We start from the raw sequence: 18,906 nt of genomic DNA, 5'->3' as shown, positions 1-18,906 counted from the left end.
GGTCAGTAGAGTACCATTTGAGGCATATGAGCAAGAAATATGCTTCTCTGCGTCATTTGACTGGGTATCTTTTCATATTTTCATGCCTTTATTTTGGGCAAAATTTTGATATTTAAAAAGCTAATAAAAATTCTCTTCAAAGATGGTGGAATGTTCTGTAAAATAGTGCCACAAAAGGAGTTTGGTTTACATTTAATTTGATTTAATGTAACAGGGACTAAATTCCAGAGTCTCAGAGTCAGGTGGGTAGCAGTCCTTGCCTGCCTCTTGCATCTCTCAGTCTAAGTCCTGAGAAGAAACCAAAGTAACTATCAGAAATAATTGAACTTTGGCCTCAGGCTTGTCATCCCCTAGTCACAGAAACTGAACCTGGGGAACCGAGATTTGCTGCCTCTTAAATCTCTCACCTAATATCATGTCTTCCTTTTGAGGCTGTCCGTGGTTGTGTAAGTAGGGTGTAGGTGGGAGCGTGCCTGCAGGGCGCCCTGCCTGCCTCTGCCTGACCCTATCCTGTCTCTGTTCTGTTTGTAAACTGACCTGTTGCCATGGCAATGTTTGACATCACCTGTTCAATGTTGCACCTTCAGTGCAGGGTTTGGTAGGAGAGAAAGGGAGCCGAAGAGATCCAAGCTCTTGTTTTAAAACTCACACCTTCCGTTATGACTAAGTGTGCCAAGAAATATCGAAAAGGAGCTGTCAGGTAATTGCATTTTTATATAGCAGATATGTAGCAGACTTGGAGGTTTTCTCTACAAAGTTTAAACTTAGTTTAAATTGAGGGTCAGCAAGTTCTTAGTTTTCAATAAAATCTATCCTACTTTTAAGTCTGAAAAGTGAGAAGAATTGTTGTGGCTCCTGAGCCATGAGTAGTTTACAGACAATTCAAGTGTAGATGCCAGCAGGGAATAGGTTCAAGAGGGCTGTAGCAGCCCATGAGGCTGAAGGGACCTTCTGTGGGCAGCACTGCCAGTCCTGCATGGGACCCTGGCACTCTGCTTGTCCCTCCATCTCCAGAACTGCCTCTCCCTGCAACTTTCCAAAACACTTGTTTTAGAGCTCCTGGCTATATGAGTGAATATTTTAATATGGGGGAATGAAGAAAGGATTTCATTTTGACAGAAATATATTTATTTTCTGTCTGCTCCACATATAAAATAGTTTGGAATTATTCTCCCTAGCTGCCTGATATACCTCCCTGTATTGAGTTATTTAAATATGTATGTACTTACTTTTAGACTGATGACCATGGAAATGGTTGAACAGGATGACAATGCAGTGGATTCTCTGACAGAGAGAAGTGCTGGTCACCTTCAGAATCAGCCAGGCCAGAATCAGATTTCCTCAGGATCTGAGGTAAGTTGAAGTGTGGAAAGATGAGAAGAATCAATGAGGTGATATTCAGAGCTGCTACGATTTTTAAACAATCAATTTTTATGGTATTCTCATGTTTTATGTGTCTTGGTATTAGATAGGAAAAATATAGCAAAGATATACTGGAAAATATGCCTTCAGTAGTTAACAAAGGATTAATATAACATCAGGTCTGTTAAAAGGTGGCATTTTTGGAAGCCCTTTCAGACAAGAGTGATCAGTAGACAAAGAAGTTTTTTTCTTTCACAAGGTGATTGTCATAGAGATGGGATACAGTCTTAAGGAATTGAGGTGGCTACAAGATCAAACATATCTAAACCATTGGTGTATCTTGAAGATGTGTTGTATAACAAAAATGGAAACATGAACAAAAATAGCCATGGTTCTCTCCTAGTTCCAGTTTTTGTACAGAATGTATTTAATCTAATTACAAGTACATTTTTAATGTGTGCTTGTTTTGTTTCATCCCTGTCTATCCAATGACAGTGTCTGGACTTTTAAAGCATACATTACATGTTTTCTATGGATTATTGTTTGGTTGTTAATGGATAGAAGATTATATAGTAACAATTCTCAAACATTAAAAATCTGTACTGTAATATTCAATACTTGAGAGAAATAGTGTTCCTGACAGTACTAAGATTTATAGCTTCAGAAAAGTGTATAGATCACTTAAAAGGATTTTAAAAAGCCCTTTGTTAAATAAAAGAACTGATTTTTAAAAAAGTCTTACCGAATTTTTTCATCATTGGAAGTTTGAAGTTATTTGCTAAGATTTGATGCCATGTGTTTGTTATGTTAGATACTTGATTTATATTATAGATACATTTTTAAAACTGAAAGCAGCTGCTTTTTTTGTCAGATCTCCAGGCACAAACTAGACTGCAAAATATTTATCAACCTTTTTTTGTTGGTTTTGATGCATGCAGCATTGGGAATATTGCTTGTTCAGTTTTTTCTTTTTTTTCTTTAAGAATTTTATTTGGTTTGCTCTGTTGATGTCATCCCCTCATTTCTTCTTTAGTAGTTCTGTTCAAATTTTCATAGGATGGTTGATATGTAAAATTAATTGGCTGATGCAGTAGTCTCTGGAGAAGACAGCTGTGAATTCTGTCACTTGGGATTTTTAGTGTTGATCCAAAGGTATCACTAATGCTGTAGGAGAGAGGAGAATCTTTGCACTCCTATATTGTGCAACATATAACACTTTTTGTATTTGTCTGCACTTAATGCTTGAATACTGTATGTGAAGGTTCACCTGTATGGGGTATGTGTCTCATACCTTCCAGTTAAAATGAGTAACTCTGAAATATTGATGAATCTCCTTCAATTAACACTGAACCAAAATTTATACCTCAGTTTGAAGGCTGGGTGTAACAGTCTGGAGTGGAGTCCCTGGTTTTGGTCGGATGGCTCAGAGGGCTGTCCTGGAGCTGGCAGAGCTGCTTGGCACAGGTGGCTGGAGCTGCTGTCCCTCTGCTGGGTTTGGGCTCCCAGACAAGCGGGGTTGGTGCTGCTGCTGTCCCTCTCAGGCTCCCAGACAAGCAGGGTTGGTGCTGCTGTCCCTCTGCTGGGTTTGGGCTCCCAGACAGGCAGGGTTGGTGCTGCTGCTGTCCCTCTCAGGCTCCCAGACAAGCAGGGTTGGTGCTGCCATCCCTCTCCGAGGGCCCTGGGCCTGTGCCCATCTCCTCAGCCGCTGGCTCCTGGGGCCTGCAGCCCTCACACGCCCTCAGTGCCTTCAGGCTGCTGTGCCCCAGCATTTGTTGTGGTGAAGCTGCCCAGACAGAGCACTTATTGCTGCCAGGCCTTTTGAGGCACTCCTTTGGTTTAAGATGAGTAGGATTTTCTTAACCTGTGTTCCTACCTGGCTGGCTTGGAAGGTGAGGCGCTTTGCCATGGAGAGCTGGGCCTGGGTGTTGAGGGGTAAAAGCCCACTGGAGGCCCCTGTATGAGACTGGTTTTGTGCTGGTCCAGGTGGGAAATTTGTGTGTTTCTGAGGAATTCATAGCTGTGCCTGTGTATTTTGACTATTACAGAGGAGCACAGACCTCTTCTCCCTCTTTGGCCTGTGTAGGAATGTTGTTAAGAGATGTCAGCTACTGCAGGTGACTGAAGCATCTTGTGGCCAACTTCAGTCATCCCTCCTACTAATTTTTGTTGCAAATATGCAGAAATAGTAGAAAAGAATTACTTGATTTTTACTGAGAGTGAAAATGCCTGGTCACTGAAACTGAGGGCTCCTTTTCAAATATCTCGAAGACAGTAGGGAGATGGCAGCTTTGTTTGTGTTTTTTCTTACAAAATATTTGTTCAACCTTGGTTTTGGTCAGTCAGAAGTAAAACATTTTAATACACTGTCTTTTAATTTGTGATTTTCTGTGTATTATCAAAGAATTAATTGTAGAAGGGTCAAGCTTGGGAGGAACCTTTTAAGATTATCTAGTCTGACCTGCCTGTGCAAGTAGTGTCAGCTAGAACTGTGTCTGCCTGGGATGTAAATGTCTCCAAGGATGGAGTCTCTAGAACCCCTCTGGGCAGCTGTCCCAGCAGGTGACTGCCCTTCCAGTAAAACAGGTGGAGTTTTTATGTACAGATGGAATGTAATGGTTTTTAATGTGCTTGATATTTAATTGAATTATGGCTTTGGCCAGGGAGTGACTTGTAAAGTGCTGAGGGATACAACTACATAGGAGGTGAACACCTTTTTTTTTCTTCTTCTTGGGGGGGCAGCTGACTTATTTTCCCCTCCTCTATAGGCTTTTTAAAGAAATACCTGCCATTTAGTTTTAAAAGGATGGACCACGTACTTCAGAAGATGATAATCTTTAGAGGACAGAGATTGTTTTGTGCTGAAGCATTTTTAATGTCTTCCCTGTTGGGAGAGAGAGGAGACTTTAAGAATGAGGGGGCTGGAGCACTATGGTGTGATGGGATGGCCTCCAATGCTACAAAGGACCTACTATACATTATTTGTAGAGGAAAAAATAGTGTTTGCATTTTTTTTTCACTTGTGTCATAGTTACTGCTGTATTCTCCTGCGATTTTTTGCTGCTGGAAGTAAAGTTACTTTTTCTACTAAAGCAAAAATGAATAAATTTGAAACTAACAAAGATGAGATACACTTTTTGTCCATTAAATGATTGTTTTCAAAATAAAATGTTGTACTGTAGAATCAGTTTATAGTTGCATTTTTTGCATCTGTCACTTTTAGCCAGTTGATTAATTGACATGGTAATATTTTTCTGATCCAGCTACCAGAATTAATAGGTAAGAAAGTAAAATTATTGGTGGCTGTCTTTAGAAGCTGTTGACGATGTGCCGCACACCTGTACAAAAGCTTGATGTCTTTGAGGGAAGAGCAGAGGTGTGAGATGGAAAATTTCTCAACCTGTTTTGAGATGAGCTCCATGGGTGTCTCACATGCACAGATCATCTGTTGCTATATATAGAGCTGTACTTACAAGGAAGTAAACTTGTATTGGAATATTCTGATAGTGTTGATGGTAGTCAAAATTACTTCTTGGAAGATTTAAATCTGCAATGGTGTTCAAAGAGAAATTAGATGTTCCCTTTGCAGGATTTCTAGAAGCCATTCTGTGTTGCTGTGTGCTCAGCTACACTAAATATAACTATAACAATGTAAGGTCAATGTACTTTAGCCCTTTTCAGGTTTGATAAAAACACTTTCAGTTGTGGGGTTTTTTTTTCTTTAATCCTACATCTTGATGGGTTCCTCTTTGATTCACTTTTTGTTAACCTTGTCATGTTGTCTATCAGTAGAGCTGTCTTCTGACCTTGTCTGAGATACCATCTGTTGACCTCTTGGTGCTGGCCCTGAATTAGACATATGTCAGGATTTACAATGTGAGAGCTGCTGTCAGTGAGCATAGGGAGAGTTTCAGGGAGGTTTTCAGAGCCTGGACTGAGTAACTATTGCAGGCTGGGACCGTTCAAGTTCAGCACTTTGGGAGGTTGTCCTCGTGGGCTCTTTACACATCAAACAGTGTTAAATCTTACTCCCTAGAGATTGAGACCTATGGGAGTTTGCTAGGCTGTTGTAAGTAAGGCTATAAAACCAGCCTGCCAAATGCAAATGCGGGCCATTTAGCAAAGCTGATGTTAGAGGATTATAAACATGCAGCTATTTCACCATTTTGTGCTTCCTTGAAGCATATGGTGACCAAATGTCTGGAGTCACCCTAACCTTATTTTCCTTAAAAGTAGGTGCTGCTATTTTGGCAGTAGTTTTGGAATTGATCAAAACATCTGTCTCCAGCTTTTCCTCATAGACGGTACTTGGTGCCCAAATGTGGCAGGTCCTTTGTTCTTTTGTTAAATCCAGTGTGGATTTGCCTTGGCTTTTCCTTTTCCAGAATTGCTTTTCACTTGACTTCTAAAGTCCTTGTAGTACTTGGAGTCTGCAGCAGGGGCAGAAATCAGATGGGCCTGTGTCCTGAGTTCTACATTTGGCAGTGTTGAAGGTATGAGGGGTTGAATGTGAAGGTAACCTCTCCAGTACTTAGCAGGGAAAGGATATCTGACATTCACAGGATATCCAGGATAACTGTTCAGATGGACCATGTATCTTGAAGTGAGATAAATGATGGGCAGCCTCTTTGTCTGCAAGAGTGTGTGCCTCAGTAGGCAGGTAGTACCTGGTCATTCTTGCTGGCTACTTTTCTCTCCTCACGTAGAAGAGGGAGCACTTACATTTCCAAATACATGAAATATGGGACCATACTGCTATTATGGGTTGCATGGTTGATGTTTATTGAAGCTATTGGACATGAGTATTTCATGCCTGGGAGCACAGAACCCATAGAATGTGTTAAGCTGCCCCTCAGCCTCTGTGTCCCTGACTTGCCTCTGTGGATTGTTTTCAGTTGCTGTGCCAGACAGTCCTTGAAGTAATGATGTTAAAGGTAGCATTGCTCATCACTGATGTCAGAAAGAAATTTCTTTGCCAAGTCTGTTTCAGTCAGGATTTACGCATGACAGCATGAAAATGTTCTAGTATGTCAGTGGACGCAGGAATATTCAGCTTGAAAACTGTAAAGGGAAATCTGAATCAAAATTCTAATAATAATTTCCAATATCTATAAAAGAGATGCAGAATATGAACCTTGAAAATTTTATAATACTACCATCTCCTCTTCCCTTAGCACTTAAACACTTTCATTTAATCTCTTATCTGAATTAATGGAAACAAAACAATTTCTCCTTTAAACTTTAGTCCAAAAGAGTATTAGCTGAATGAAGTTGTCTTTTTTTTTTCCCCTGTGGGGTTATACTGAATAAGGAGCTTTAAAATGAATGTAGTTTCTTAATCTCAAGTACTGGATTATTTCCTGATTATGTGTGACAGACCCATTGTGTACCAAAAAGAAACTTTTAAACTGTTCACCTTTTACTGTTTTATGGCTGTACTCAGAAAGTTCTTTCTGATCCACTGAGCATTGTATCAAATGACAATTCTCACAAAGAGAACAGTAAATGGAAAGGTTTGGTGAAATAGCTTTTATAATGGTTTGAAAAGTTAGCATGCTGTGTAAACATTCAGACTGCTCTGTGATGGCTGCTTGAAGCTTGGCTTTAGGATGTAAGCTTTGCCACAAAATAGATCATAGTTTTCAGATCTTTGAGACTTTCTGGAGCTTAATCTCAGATATCCATTTCTGATAAATTTCTCGTAATATTAATATTCGTTGAATAGGTTGGGAAGACGGTTTGTATGTCCTATTTCCCTGTTACTATTTCATGCCATTTAAGGAATGATTTAAGGAACCCATTTCAGGGTTAAAAATGCCCTCAATTGTTCTGTTTTCTGAAAAGTGCTTCAGTTTCCTACAACATTGAACAATTGCATAGTGAATGTTGACAAAATCCTGTCTTTGTTTCCTAGAAACATTATTTCTTCAAGGTAATTTGAACCAACATCAGGACTTTTTGATAGCAGTGCATCTTAATAGCAGTTAATTTTTTTTACTTTATTCAAGAAGGGGATTATTTCCTAGACAAGCAGTATCTTATGGATCAGAAATGAAAACTGCTTTTATATTTGGATTAAAAAAACACCTCAGTGTAAATATGTAAAAATTACAAAAGTTTCTTTAACTGTTTTTTTTTAATATTCAGCATTCTTCATATTTTTCTTCTTACTCTCATCTCATTTTATGTTTACTGCTCATAGCAGATACCTTTGGAGCTGTGAACAAAGCTAGGAAGGGAATAATAACAGTTTTATATTTGAGTCTGATTTTATTGTTGAATATACAGAATATAGAAATAAGACTTTTCAGTGCAGTTTAATTGAAAAACACAGCATTTCTTTTTCTTATATAGTTTATGTTTGGCATTGTTTTCCTTTTCCGAGTTTAGAGATGTTTCATTACATAAAATAGAGATCAATCACAGTATTTTCCCTTTGCATCACTGCTTGTTTCTTTAATAGATTTAACAGTAACAGCACAAATATTGAACTATTTCTTAGTTCATAGGTGTTAAGCTGTTTCTCAGCCCATTAGTCCTCAGCACTGAGGGCTGAGAGTCACAGGCTGGGGAAAGCTGTTCTATGGCTGTGCTAGGCCTAGAAAAGATTCAGCTGTTCTTTATTTTTGCTGTTGTTTGAAGCACTGATGCACTCCAGCTCTCTTTTTCTTGATACATAAAATTTTATATATAACAGGAGTCTGTTAAACTAAATGAGTTTACAAATCCTTGTATGGCTTTATTTAACAGGGTGGTTTTTCACTATCTGAAGAATTCTCATGTCTCCTGAGACATCCATCCAAAAAGCACAACTTCTTACCTAATAAGCAAAGCAAAACTAAAGCAGTTCTAAATAGTTTTTTTCCTAAGTCTGCCCTTTATGTTATTGCAGTGACATTCCACTCCAGTGAATATGCGTGGGTTTTGTTACATTTCTGGAGGTTCTTCCTAACCTTCATGCTGGCAACAGCAGATCTGGTGTGTGATGGCTGAGGATTGGGGTTTTTTGATTGAAAGGAAAATACAAAGTCTCTGGAGAAAAAAACCCAAATAATTGCAGTTTCTTAGAGTACAGTTTTAAGCTTTCCAGACCATTTGGAAAGATACATGCCTTTGGTACTTTTACTAGTAAAATAATTTATTTTTGTGTGTGATAATTATATACATCTGAGATTTTTTAGATGTGGCAACAAAATCAGTCTGTTTTAGCTATCACTGCTAAAAGCATTTACTGAAGTCTTAAGGCATCTTACTTAAACATGATGATTGTAATTTTTGCAGGTTTCTGTAGCTGCTTCCAGTGCTGGAAGAGGATCTCCAGCTGTAACTCTAGTGCAGTTGCCTTCTGGTCAAACTGTTCATGTCCAGGGTGTCATTCAAGCCACACAGCCCTCAGTCATTCAGTCACCACACATGCAAGCTGTTCAGGTTAGCTTTTTTATTGTTACATTTTCATGAATATTTGGTACCTCATAATTCTTTTCCCAGCCCATCTTCAGTTTCTCTTCATTCCAACCAGTGCTGCAAGATTTACTCAGATGGCACAGGAAACAGCAGGGGAAAAGGTGGCAAACATCCAACCAGGAGCAGCTCTACAAGCATTGTGTAGCAATTCCTTAATGCTTCCTGTTTATCTTATAAGAAATTGTCTTGGAACTTGGGTCTGAACTTACGCAATAGCAAATTTGTGTCATAACACGGCCTTACTTCAGCGTACCCTGCAGTTTTTAATTTCTGTTAAATTCTATGAACATAGTGTTTCTAATGAGACTATGAACTCATAAATATTGAAGTATCTCCTATTTTATTATTGGAAAGGGTCTGGGCATATTGTATCAAGTGGTTCCTTGTTTGGAGCCCCTATCAGACCCTCATAGAGCATCTTGTATTGCTTTTTGTGGATGTGGATACCAAAAATACCAGCAGCCTCAAAACACACATTTATGTGGCAAATGTTCACGTGTTGAAAGTTGCAGGAACTAGAAAACAGGAATTGGTGCAAAACGTGTAAGACTTTTCAGAGTTTTTAAAAAGTAGAAAAGGCAAGAGTGAATGAATTTGCAGTGTTTTGAAAGTTTCTTGGCCTCCCATTGGTGGTTTTTTTGTAGCTGGGAAGGCTTCTGCTCTAGTTTTATTAAAATCTGTTAGAGAAATGTCAGCTGAATTGCTTTTTGCAGATACAATTGCTATTTCTGGTAAGAGAGGTGATACACCTCTCCCTATTAGGAGGGAAGGGTTTTGCCTGTGGCCATAGCAACTTTTTTTAAGGAAAAGCCATGTGTTGTCGATCTTGAGAAGCCATCTTTAATGTTAGAGGCTTCTTAATAAATTTCCAGTATAATAAACAAAAAGACATGTATAAGTAGGATTTATATTTGAGAAAAATAATAAAACTGTGATCAGATAATGAATATTTTATTGTTTAGCAGTAGGTGTAGATGATGGGACCTCAAGGTTTTGAAATCCTAGATCACTATGGAAAGAGGTGTGGTAGGTGCCAATATTTGATCAAACTTGAAGTCAGAACAGAGTATTCAAAGTAAATACTTTTTTTCCATTGGAATTCTTTCTAACCGTAATTTTACTGAGTAACCTTTATTCAATAAGCACATTTGTAATTCCCAGTTTCTGTTCCTTTAGTCAGTGTAGTCAGGACATGCATGCAAAGATAGATGACTTTTTTCAAAGCTCAGAAGGAGAAATTTCTCAGGAATCTCTTCCAGCTGCTGCTGTGTCATTTTAGGGGAGTGGAAGTCAACTATTTGTTGTAGTGAACTCTGGCTGTCCGCTCTTTCCCAAAGGAGTAGAAACAAGAAAGTTTTGTCCCAATTAATGCTGACTAGTTAGTTCCAGGATTTTGCTTTGGTTTCATCTGGATAAGAAAGGGCCTTGAAGATGCTGTAGAAGAATCCATTATAGAGGGTGTTCAGCCCTTCTGTGATCTTTTCCAGTACACTATCCTGCCACCTGGAATTTCCTCCAGATCATTTGGCTTTAACTTCTACCTTGTCTCTGCCAGACAGTGGGGAACTTGGGAAATTATATCAGTTTAAAAAAGAAAGAAGTATGCTGAAGGTTGGTGTTGAAGCTTGCATGACCTCTCCCTCAAACATCTGCCTTTTCAACTGAAAGTGCTCAGAAGTTTTTCTCATAATGCTGTTGTTTTTTAGATGAAAAAATATGTTTATAGCATTCCTTATTGTTTTGTTAAATGTTGTTTTATTTATAGGAAGATTTAAATTGTTATTTGACTTATTGCTTGCTCCCTCTTGTAGTGTATCAGGTCTTGGAAAGACTTAACATGAGTTTGAAGTTAAATTTGTTCAAATGCAGATGAAGCTGAAGTAGGTGAAGTCGAAATCTGAACAATGTCCAGGAAAAAATTACAATGGTTTGTTTATTAACAGTATGCACATGGTTGTTTGCCGTTAGAGTGATTCTGAAGTGTTCATTTCTCTCTTTGTCATGATGAAAATTAAAGCTTTTGAAATTTCTTCTAGAAAATGTCCTCTTCTACATTGTGGTGGTTTGACACTGGCCAAAATTCCAGGCCCTCATTAAAGTTGTTCACTCACCTCCCCTGCTACAGCTGGGCAGAGGAGAGAAAATTTAACAAAGGGTTTCATGAGTTGAGATAAGGACCAGGAGAGAACATTCCAATGGCAAAACAGGCTCAACTTAAAGATACAAAGTGAAGTTATAACTAACAAAATCAGAGCAGGATAATGAGAAGTAAAAGAAGCGCTTTTTCCTTCCTTCCTAAAATAAGACACCTTTTTTCTTCCAGCCCCTGCCTCCTTCCCACTGACAGTGCAGGGAGACAAAGTGTGGGGGTTTTGGCCAGTTTGTCACCCAAGGTTTTCCGCTGCTGCACAGGGAGAGAAGTTGTTCCCCAGTGAAACAGTCTGGTCTCTCCCATGGGAGACAATTCTCCATTCACTTCTCCAGCATGGCTCCAATCTCTTGAGCAGCAGTCCTCCCAAAACTGCTGCAATGTGAGCCCCTCCCACGGGCAGACCATGCTCCCAGAACTGCTGTGGCATGGGTCTCTCTTCCATGGGGTGCAGTCCTCCAAGGACAGGCTGGTCCAACTTGGGAGCAAGACCTGTCTCTCCATGGGTTTACTGCTGGACCACAACCTCCTCCAGGCATCCACCTGCTCTGGTGTGGGCACCTCCCCCACGGGCTTTGGGGGATCTCTGCATCCCCCATGGATCCCCGTGGGCTGTGGAGGGATCTCTGCATCTCCCATGGATCCCCATGGGCTGTGGAGGGATCTCTGCATCTCCCACGGATCCCCATGGGCTGTGGAGGGATCTCTGCATCCCCCATGGATCCCCGTGGGCTGTGGAGGGATCTCTGCATCTCCCATGGATCCCCATGGGCTGTGGAGGGATCTCTGCATCTCCCATGGATCCCCATGGGCTGTGGGTGAAGAACAGCTGCTTCACCATGGTCTCACCACAGCCTGCAGAGGAATCCCAGCTCCAGCATCTAGAGGACCTCCTCCTCCACTGACCTTGGTGTCTCCATGTTGTTTCCCTCACATATTCTTACCTCCTCCTCTTTTCTGGCTAGAATTGAAACTGTGCCCCCAACCTTTGTTTTCATTTCTTCCTAGATGTGTTAACACAGAGGTGTTATCACCATCCCTAACTGGCCCGGGCTTGGTCAGTGGTACATCCATCTGCAGAGCCGTCAGGGATTGGCTCTGCTGGACATCATGGAAGCTTCTAGCAGCTTCTCACAGAAGCCACCTCTGCATCCCCTCTGGTACCAAACACTATGCTCTGCAAAACCAATACACACATTAAAATGCTTAAATCATCTTGTAATTATCCTTACTTTCTTCCTAAAGTATGACTGCTCCCAACTTCTTCAGCCATCTTCACAAACTAGGGGGCCTAGTTGGTAGCTGTTAGGGCAATGTGGCAATTTAAAGACAATTGAGGTCTTGTTTTGACCTATTTGTCCTGGGACAAATAGATAATTTATTAACCCCCAGGCCCCAGCAGAATGAAAATTCTGTTTTGAGTTAGAATGCCCAGGCTCTTTCTTGGCTGGGCAATAGAATCTTACTTCTGACAGATTATGCCAGAGGCTTGAAGGTCGATCCTTGAGGAGATTGCTGAAGGCACATTGGGAGAGAAGTGTCTTTCAGGATCTCTCTCTGCTGCTCAGCATTGGTCTCTCCTGCAGAAGGAGGAATACAGATTTCTTGAAGCACCTGTATCTCTGCAGTCAGCTCTGATGTCTGGTTTGGAGCTGTGCATCTGTACACATGCAGAAGTAACTCGCACTGCCTAGGTGGCAGACATAGAGTTCTAATGATGTTTGTTACATATTACCCAGCCAAATGAGGCTACATTAAATATTTTTACACGGAAATGTAATGTAATAAAATTAACAAGTGAAGAGATAATTTTGTTCTGCAATTACCTGCAGTTCCTTCAAGGGGGAGTTCTAAAGGTTTGAGTTGAGGTGACCCAGGCCTATAAATTTCCAGAACCTTCCAGACAGTCGTTTTCTATTGAGGTCAGGCTTTGTTTCAAGTGCCAAACATTGAGGACTGGCAGATGCATTAATTCCAGAGCTCTTCCTTGTATTCCCTGAGCTTCCACTGCAGCTGGTTCAAACACTTGACGTCTTCTAGTCCCTTACATCATGTTTGTTCAGTGTTAGTTTAACAAAGTGCTTAATCTGAAACTGTGGTCTGGTCTGTCTTCATGTGAAAAGATTTTCACACTATTTTAATTTGGAGATCTCAGCACAGCAATAGTTCTGAGTAGTTAAAAGAATCCAAGAAAATAAAGCCTTTTCCTTGTTCAATAATGACTTTCCGTTCTGTGAGGTAAGATAGATGCTGGTCAAGAGTGTGATTCAGCCCAAGGCCTTAATGTTGTCTGGAGTAATTTTAAGAGAAAAAGAATATATGAAAATACTAAAGGTCTGAGAAAGTGAGATATTGTGAATTTCTCAGGCACTTCCAAAACTCATACAGCATTGCTAAACAATGCTTTTGCATTTATGAATATGTTAGTATGTCTAATGAAGATACTTTTAATATTGTGTACTATCATTTAAGGCACATTAGTGCAGGATTCTGTATTTTAGGTATTTGATTTCACTTTAAGAGCTAATGAAATTGTATAATATTTTTATATTTAAAGAAATCTGTTTCCAGTATGTTTTCTAAGTGTCATTCACAAAAAAGTAACCTGGACTTTATTGACTTTTTCCTTTTTCAAATGGAAGATGTTATCTGAGTGGCTGTCTGGGTAACTTCAGAATTTGCAATTTGCATTGGAAAAAGTAGTCCAAAATCACATGATTAGTGATAAATAAGTCAACAAACTTCCCATATGTAAACATGGAAGGAATTTAAAAAAAATTACTCTGCTGCTAATTTTTTTAATGAAGTTATGAATTTCAGGAACTTTGCTATTACAGGTAGCATCGATTGCAGATGAAGCTGCACAATCAGAAGTGATAATTGATTCTCAAAAACGTAGGGAAATACTTTCAAGAAGGCCTTCATACCGGTAAGGACTTTTAATTTTGGTTTTGCTGGTTTTAAAGGCAGCTTATTCATTACAGCAAAACTGTCTGATAAAAGTCAGTTCTTTGATTTTCTTATGGGTATGGTTCTTCAAGTACATAAAATTACTTACATTCTCTTTTTAGAAAAATTTTGAATGAGCTCTCCTCAGATGCACCTGCAATAGCGAAGATTGAAGAAGAAGAGAAGTCAGAAGATGAAGGAACGCCTTCTGGTATTTCTGCAGTGGCCATGCCAACCAGCCTGTATCATACTAACACAGGGCAATACCGTATGTGTGCAATGTACTATGTGATGATGCAGAGCATAGCATAGCTTTGTCTCTAGGAGTTAACTAATGCAGTAGGCATGTTTGATTTTCATGAAGAAGAATAAGAGATTCTGTATTTTTAAGTAATTATTATTAATTTTTTCTAACATGGGGATTATAGACTTTTAGTCTTGTAGTATTTGTTGGCTGCTAAATTTAATCATTCTAGAGCTTCTGTGCATTAAAATGTGGAAGTGAGGCTCAGCTGAAAGGAAAAACTTGACACTTTTATGTGAATGTTTAATGATACAAATCATTGCAGTTTCAAATTCTTGTGATTTGTTATGTATTAGTGCTATTCATTGTATGAAATGGCAAGTAGAGTTTTTTGAAATGTAAGTTTGGACTATGAAATTACTTGATAAGTTCCAATTTCCTTTCTTAAAAGAATTATGTCTTTTTGTCACCAGTTTTTAAGTATCTACACTTTCACCACAGAACTAATGTAAATCATGGTTTCCAGCATTTGATACATCATCCAAATGCAAGTTAAAAGTTATGTTCACAGTTCTCTATAGATTTGCTTTTGGATATTTTTATTCCTGTATTTATCGTAGCAGTGTTGCATAACTTGCACTCTGTGGCTTCTTTGGACATAATCAGTTATCAGTTTGGATAACTTTGTAATAACAACTCTTTTTAAAATCATGTATTTTATAAAGCTACACTCCTACAGTTTGTAGGGGTTTTTCATGTCTTTTCATAAGTAGACACGCTAAAGTGCAGGTGTTTTTCCTGTGATATAATGACAGGAAGATTGCATAAGAAATGTTGTGGAGTTTATTTCCTGAAATGAGAAAACAGAGGAAGTCTATTAAAACACTGCAGTGGCATATAAAAGAGGATAGAATGGCTCTAGTAGTGTTCTACTCACCCATAGAATTCTTCAGTTATTTTTAATTTAGGCAACTAACTAATTATTAATGATGTGAATACAGAATTTGCCTATGCGATCTGTCTTTTCAGCATAGAAAGTAATTTTGCTTGTGCCCCTAGGCTGCTTTTCTTACCCTTTCTGTAAGCTTTAGACATAAATAAATGTTTGCTGTGTGATGTCCAGCATCTGATGTGTTCTTTTCTGTGGAAAAGAATACCATCATCCTAAATTACAACTATTCAGTGCAGAATCCAGCATGTATTAATGTATTCTTGTATTCTAAGAAAAATTAAATATTTTTCTTCCATTTTTGAATTGTATTTTTGATTTTGCTTAGATTTGATTAAGATTATATATATTTGCCATTTCAAGGCTTAAAAAAAAAGTGTAATAATGTCTGTGTATTACTTAGTGAGCCTGTAGACCTGTAGGATTTCTAAGAAATTTTAGAGCTTAGGTTTAATCGTGCCTTTCTCTGGGAAGCCAAAGTTGTACTTTGACCATAATGTCTTGCAGGAGGTGATTCTTAGGGGAATATATTTTCATTTAAACACACCTATAAACAATAGTGACAGGGAAGTGTTTCACTGAATAACAAAATTCACAGGTTTTTGTTTCTTGTCCAATCAGACATTTACTTCTGAAAATTAAGCAACAGGGAGCATCACTGACAATGTGAGAACAGAATCCACAAAAATTTAATTAAATCTCATGTGTTTTAATTTAAACTTGGCTATAAGCCAAGCTTGGGAGATTTCTCTTCTTTGCTGCTTTTTCTTTGACTAAGTTATAGTTGTAGCATAAAACATGTGCTGTATAATTAAGGTTCTCATTATAATGGAGCATTGCTTCAAAATGCAATGTCAGCCTTCATGGACTCTCTTGGTTTTGGCTCAAAAACTTTGTTTTGAGAGCTTTTTCTTTTTGGAAATAGTTTTTTTTTTTGCTGAATTTAAGAGTTCATTAATTAGATTTTTTTTTAAGTTCACTTTTGTAAGTTAAAATACACTTTTGTAAGTTAAAATACTTTGCCTCAGCAAAGTCTGTGTATTTTAATTAGGCCAGGTGGTAGCAGGGATGGTCATTGCCCTGTAATAAAAGGGGTCTTAATTTGGAACCTGCTGAAGAGAGCTTGACTGTTGATCCCTAGTATTTACATATATGAAGCATGGATCTGAAGCATCTCTGAGCCATCCTGTTGGTTGCCTGTAATCCTCAGGAACTAAAACCAGGAACACTGGGTGGGAAGGTAGCAAATCTGGATCTGATGCAGAGGGTCACTCCATGTACCTCCCTCATCTTTGTGCCTCCTGTCAGTAGCTCTGTGCTTCTGCCTGTTGTTCCTGTGCCTGAGGACTCCTCTGTCCCTGGCCAGCATGGGCTGCCCAGGTTCTGCTGTGCAGGCACCCAGGAGTTTGTGCATTAATTTTGTGCAGTGTCCGTGGCGGTGAAGAGCTGGCCTTGTGGTGTCATCATCTGTACTGTGCCCTGCTTTAAAAGAGGTGTTATGTTATTACATTTGCTGGTTCCTTTTCTCTCTGCTGTTCTCTCTATTCCTGTAAAGGAAGGGCAATTTGAAAAGATCATTTTGACTGTGTGTTTATGTCTGGATGTCTGGGATGACTCTTTTTGGAAGAACTTTATAAGTAAATAGTTCTGGAAAACAAATGTATTTTTGTCTAATAACAGCATTGGTGGCTGTTCTCTACTTACTTTTCACCAGGCAAAATGATATGTTGCCATGGTTTCCCAATACCTTTTTCCTTGGAGCTTCTTGGCTTTGGCTTTGGAAGCAGACAGACTGACATGACAGGATAAAATGTAATCTTTACCAGCTACCTCCATCAACATACATGTGATCTTTTTGCCAGGCAAATGGGTAGTTTTGCACAAGGTGCTCTCTTGTGTAGGAGCCTTGTATTCTTATCTGACTACACACCTACTCTGTTGGCTGTAGTTCTGTCATGTTGGTTATTTAATACTGAAAAAAATTACTTCCCTCACCTGTGGTAGTGGTCTAATGTGTAAGAGTTGTTCGTTCAGTTGGAGTGTGTGAATCAGTCTCCCCATCCCCCTGCCTGCTTGTGAATATCATGATCTGCATGAAAAAATGCAGGGGGAATGAAAATTATTAAATCTTAATCTGTTTGAGTTACTTGCTGTCTTAGAACAAACTTTTAACAATTGGAGAATTAAGAAATCTTTTGGGAAAGACTTAACTTCAGTTCCATTTCCAGTTTTGGAAGGGAAAAAGATCTGGGTTTTTTTTCTGGATTAGAGCTGATGATCATACTCAGAGGGTGGTATTAGTACTGTCCTCACTCCTAGTTGGAAGAGAAGATGCCGGTTGCATCCATCCACCTGCATGACATTCAGCTATAGGGACTGTCCAGGAAAGTCCTGTACTCACCATAAAAGTCTCAGTTTTCAGTAGAGCTCCAGCACAACAAATGTGTGCAGTGGTTGAGATCAGGACAGTGGATGGGGGACAGGCAGTATGTTGTTCTGGGAATATGGCAGGAATCAGTCCTGTAAGGGAGGCAGCTACTGGAGTTAATTCACTTTTGTTTATAAAGTACTGGGTTGGGATCTGAATGAATAATTGCTGGACAGCTGCGATATAATTGCTTACCCAGGTTCACTGTGGAGCTAAGAGCTTTTTATCAATCTGTGCTGATGTTTTACTGCTTAGGAAGCCAGACTGTCTGGGTTTTATGTGGTAGGGTTCTGTGGGGGTGTAGATGCACCACCATTCCTGGTGCTAACTCTGAGAGGCAGAATTTGGCTCTTTTTAACTTGTCTGGAAGGTAGTGTTGAAACAAAACAAAAATCTTGTTGCTATTGTCCTGGACTTTGTGAAGAGTAGGGGATACAATGCTTTACTTTTGTTGCTTCTCTCTGTTTTGTCTTGCCTTAAAATGGGGCACTTTCTGCTTTGGATGCCAGACTGAAACATCTTGCACTCTACCCCTTGCCACACTCTTCCCCTTCTCCTCAATGCCTTATGGAGCCTGCGTGCAGCACCCAACCTACTGTTGCCAAAACAGAACATTTGAACTCAGCAATCTCTAAAATTCATATAGATATCTAACAAATCCTGTATTGAGATAAGCAGAGCTGAACCTTCAAGAATGGCATCAAATACTGTAATCTGACAGTGAATTCAGAGAAGTTGGCAAGTCTCTATCTTTTTTTACGTCTGACTTTTATAGCATAGTTTAAATATCTTCTAGGGGAGAAAAGATTTTTTACTCTTTGGGCATTGGGTTCTCAGCTGAAAGTTTCAGGATTGCTTTAATTAACACAGGACATGTGGATTTGGCTGGTGAATCACTTGGTAGATAAGGAGTTGGCTCCAAGAGCTCCAGTCAATAGCTTGATGCTCAGGTGGAGGCCAGCGATGAGTGGTGTCCTTCAGAGATCTGGGACCAGTATTATTTTGTATCTTTGGTTGGAGATGTAGAATCTTTGTGGAGATGCACCTTCAGAAAGTTTGCAGGTGACAGCAGGCTGAATGATGCAGTTGATACTCAAAGCTCAGTAGAGAGAAGGGATCCCATCCAAAGGGACTGTGACAGAGTAGAGAGGTGGACCCATGCAAACTTCATGATAAGGCCAATGCCCATCATCAATACACAGCATCCTGTGTACGGGTTTTGGGAATCCTAAATGTGGATATAGGCTGGGCAATGAGTGGATTGAGGACCTGGATGTGCTGGTGGCTGAAACACTGACTATGAGCTGGCAATGTGTGCTTGCAGCCTAGAAAGCCCAGCCAGATCTTAGGCTGCATCCAAAGCA

The 18,906-nt window shown here is 39.4% G+C and overlaps 1 protein-coding gene across 6 annotated transcripts in view; it reads left to right on the top strand.

The window, feature by feature from the left end:
• The window catches only part of CREM (cAMP responsive element modulator), a 35,322-nt gene that overhangs the window by 4,094 nt on the left and 12,322 nt on the right, over positions 1-18,906 (top strand). For 2 of the 6 annotated variants that reach the window (XM_036399616.2, XM_036399607.2), the window contains exons 2-5: positions 1,236-1,353; positions 8,641-8,787; positions 13,810-13,901; positions 14,044-14,189. In XM_036399616.2, coding sequence (XP_036255509.1) covers positions 1,240-1,353; positions 8,641-8,787; positions 13,810-13,901; positions 14,044-14,189 — 499 coding nt within the window. In that variant the 5' untranslated portion in view covers positions 1,236-1,239. Of the gene's footprint in view, positions 1-1,235; positions 1,354-8,640; positions 8,788-13,809; positions 13,902-14,043; positions 14,190-18,906 lie in introns of those variants that run through there. The other 4 variants (XM_036399644.2, XM_036399634.2, XM_036399625.2 and 1 more) reach the window with 3 other exon arrangements.

This window comes from Molothrus ater, chromosome 1 (assembly GCF_012460135.2).
Source record: "Molothrus ater isolate BHLD 08-10-18 breed brown headed cowbird chromosome 1, BPBGC_Mater_1.1, whole genome shotgun sequence".
In the NCBI taxonomy this organism is placed as follows: domain Eukaryota; kingdom Metazoa; phylum Chordata; class Aves; order Passeriformes; family Icteridae; genus Molothrus; species Molothrus ater.
Note: the sequence above shows the minus strand (reverse complement) of the source record. Positions and strands in the feature narration are given on the sequence as shown.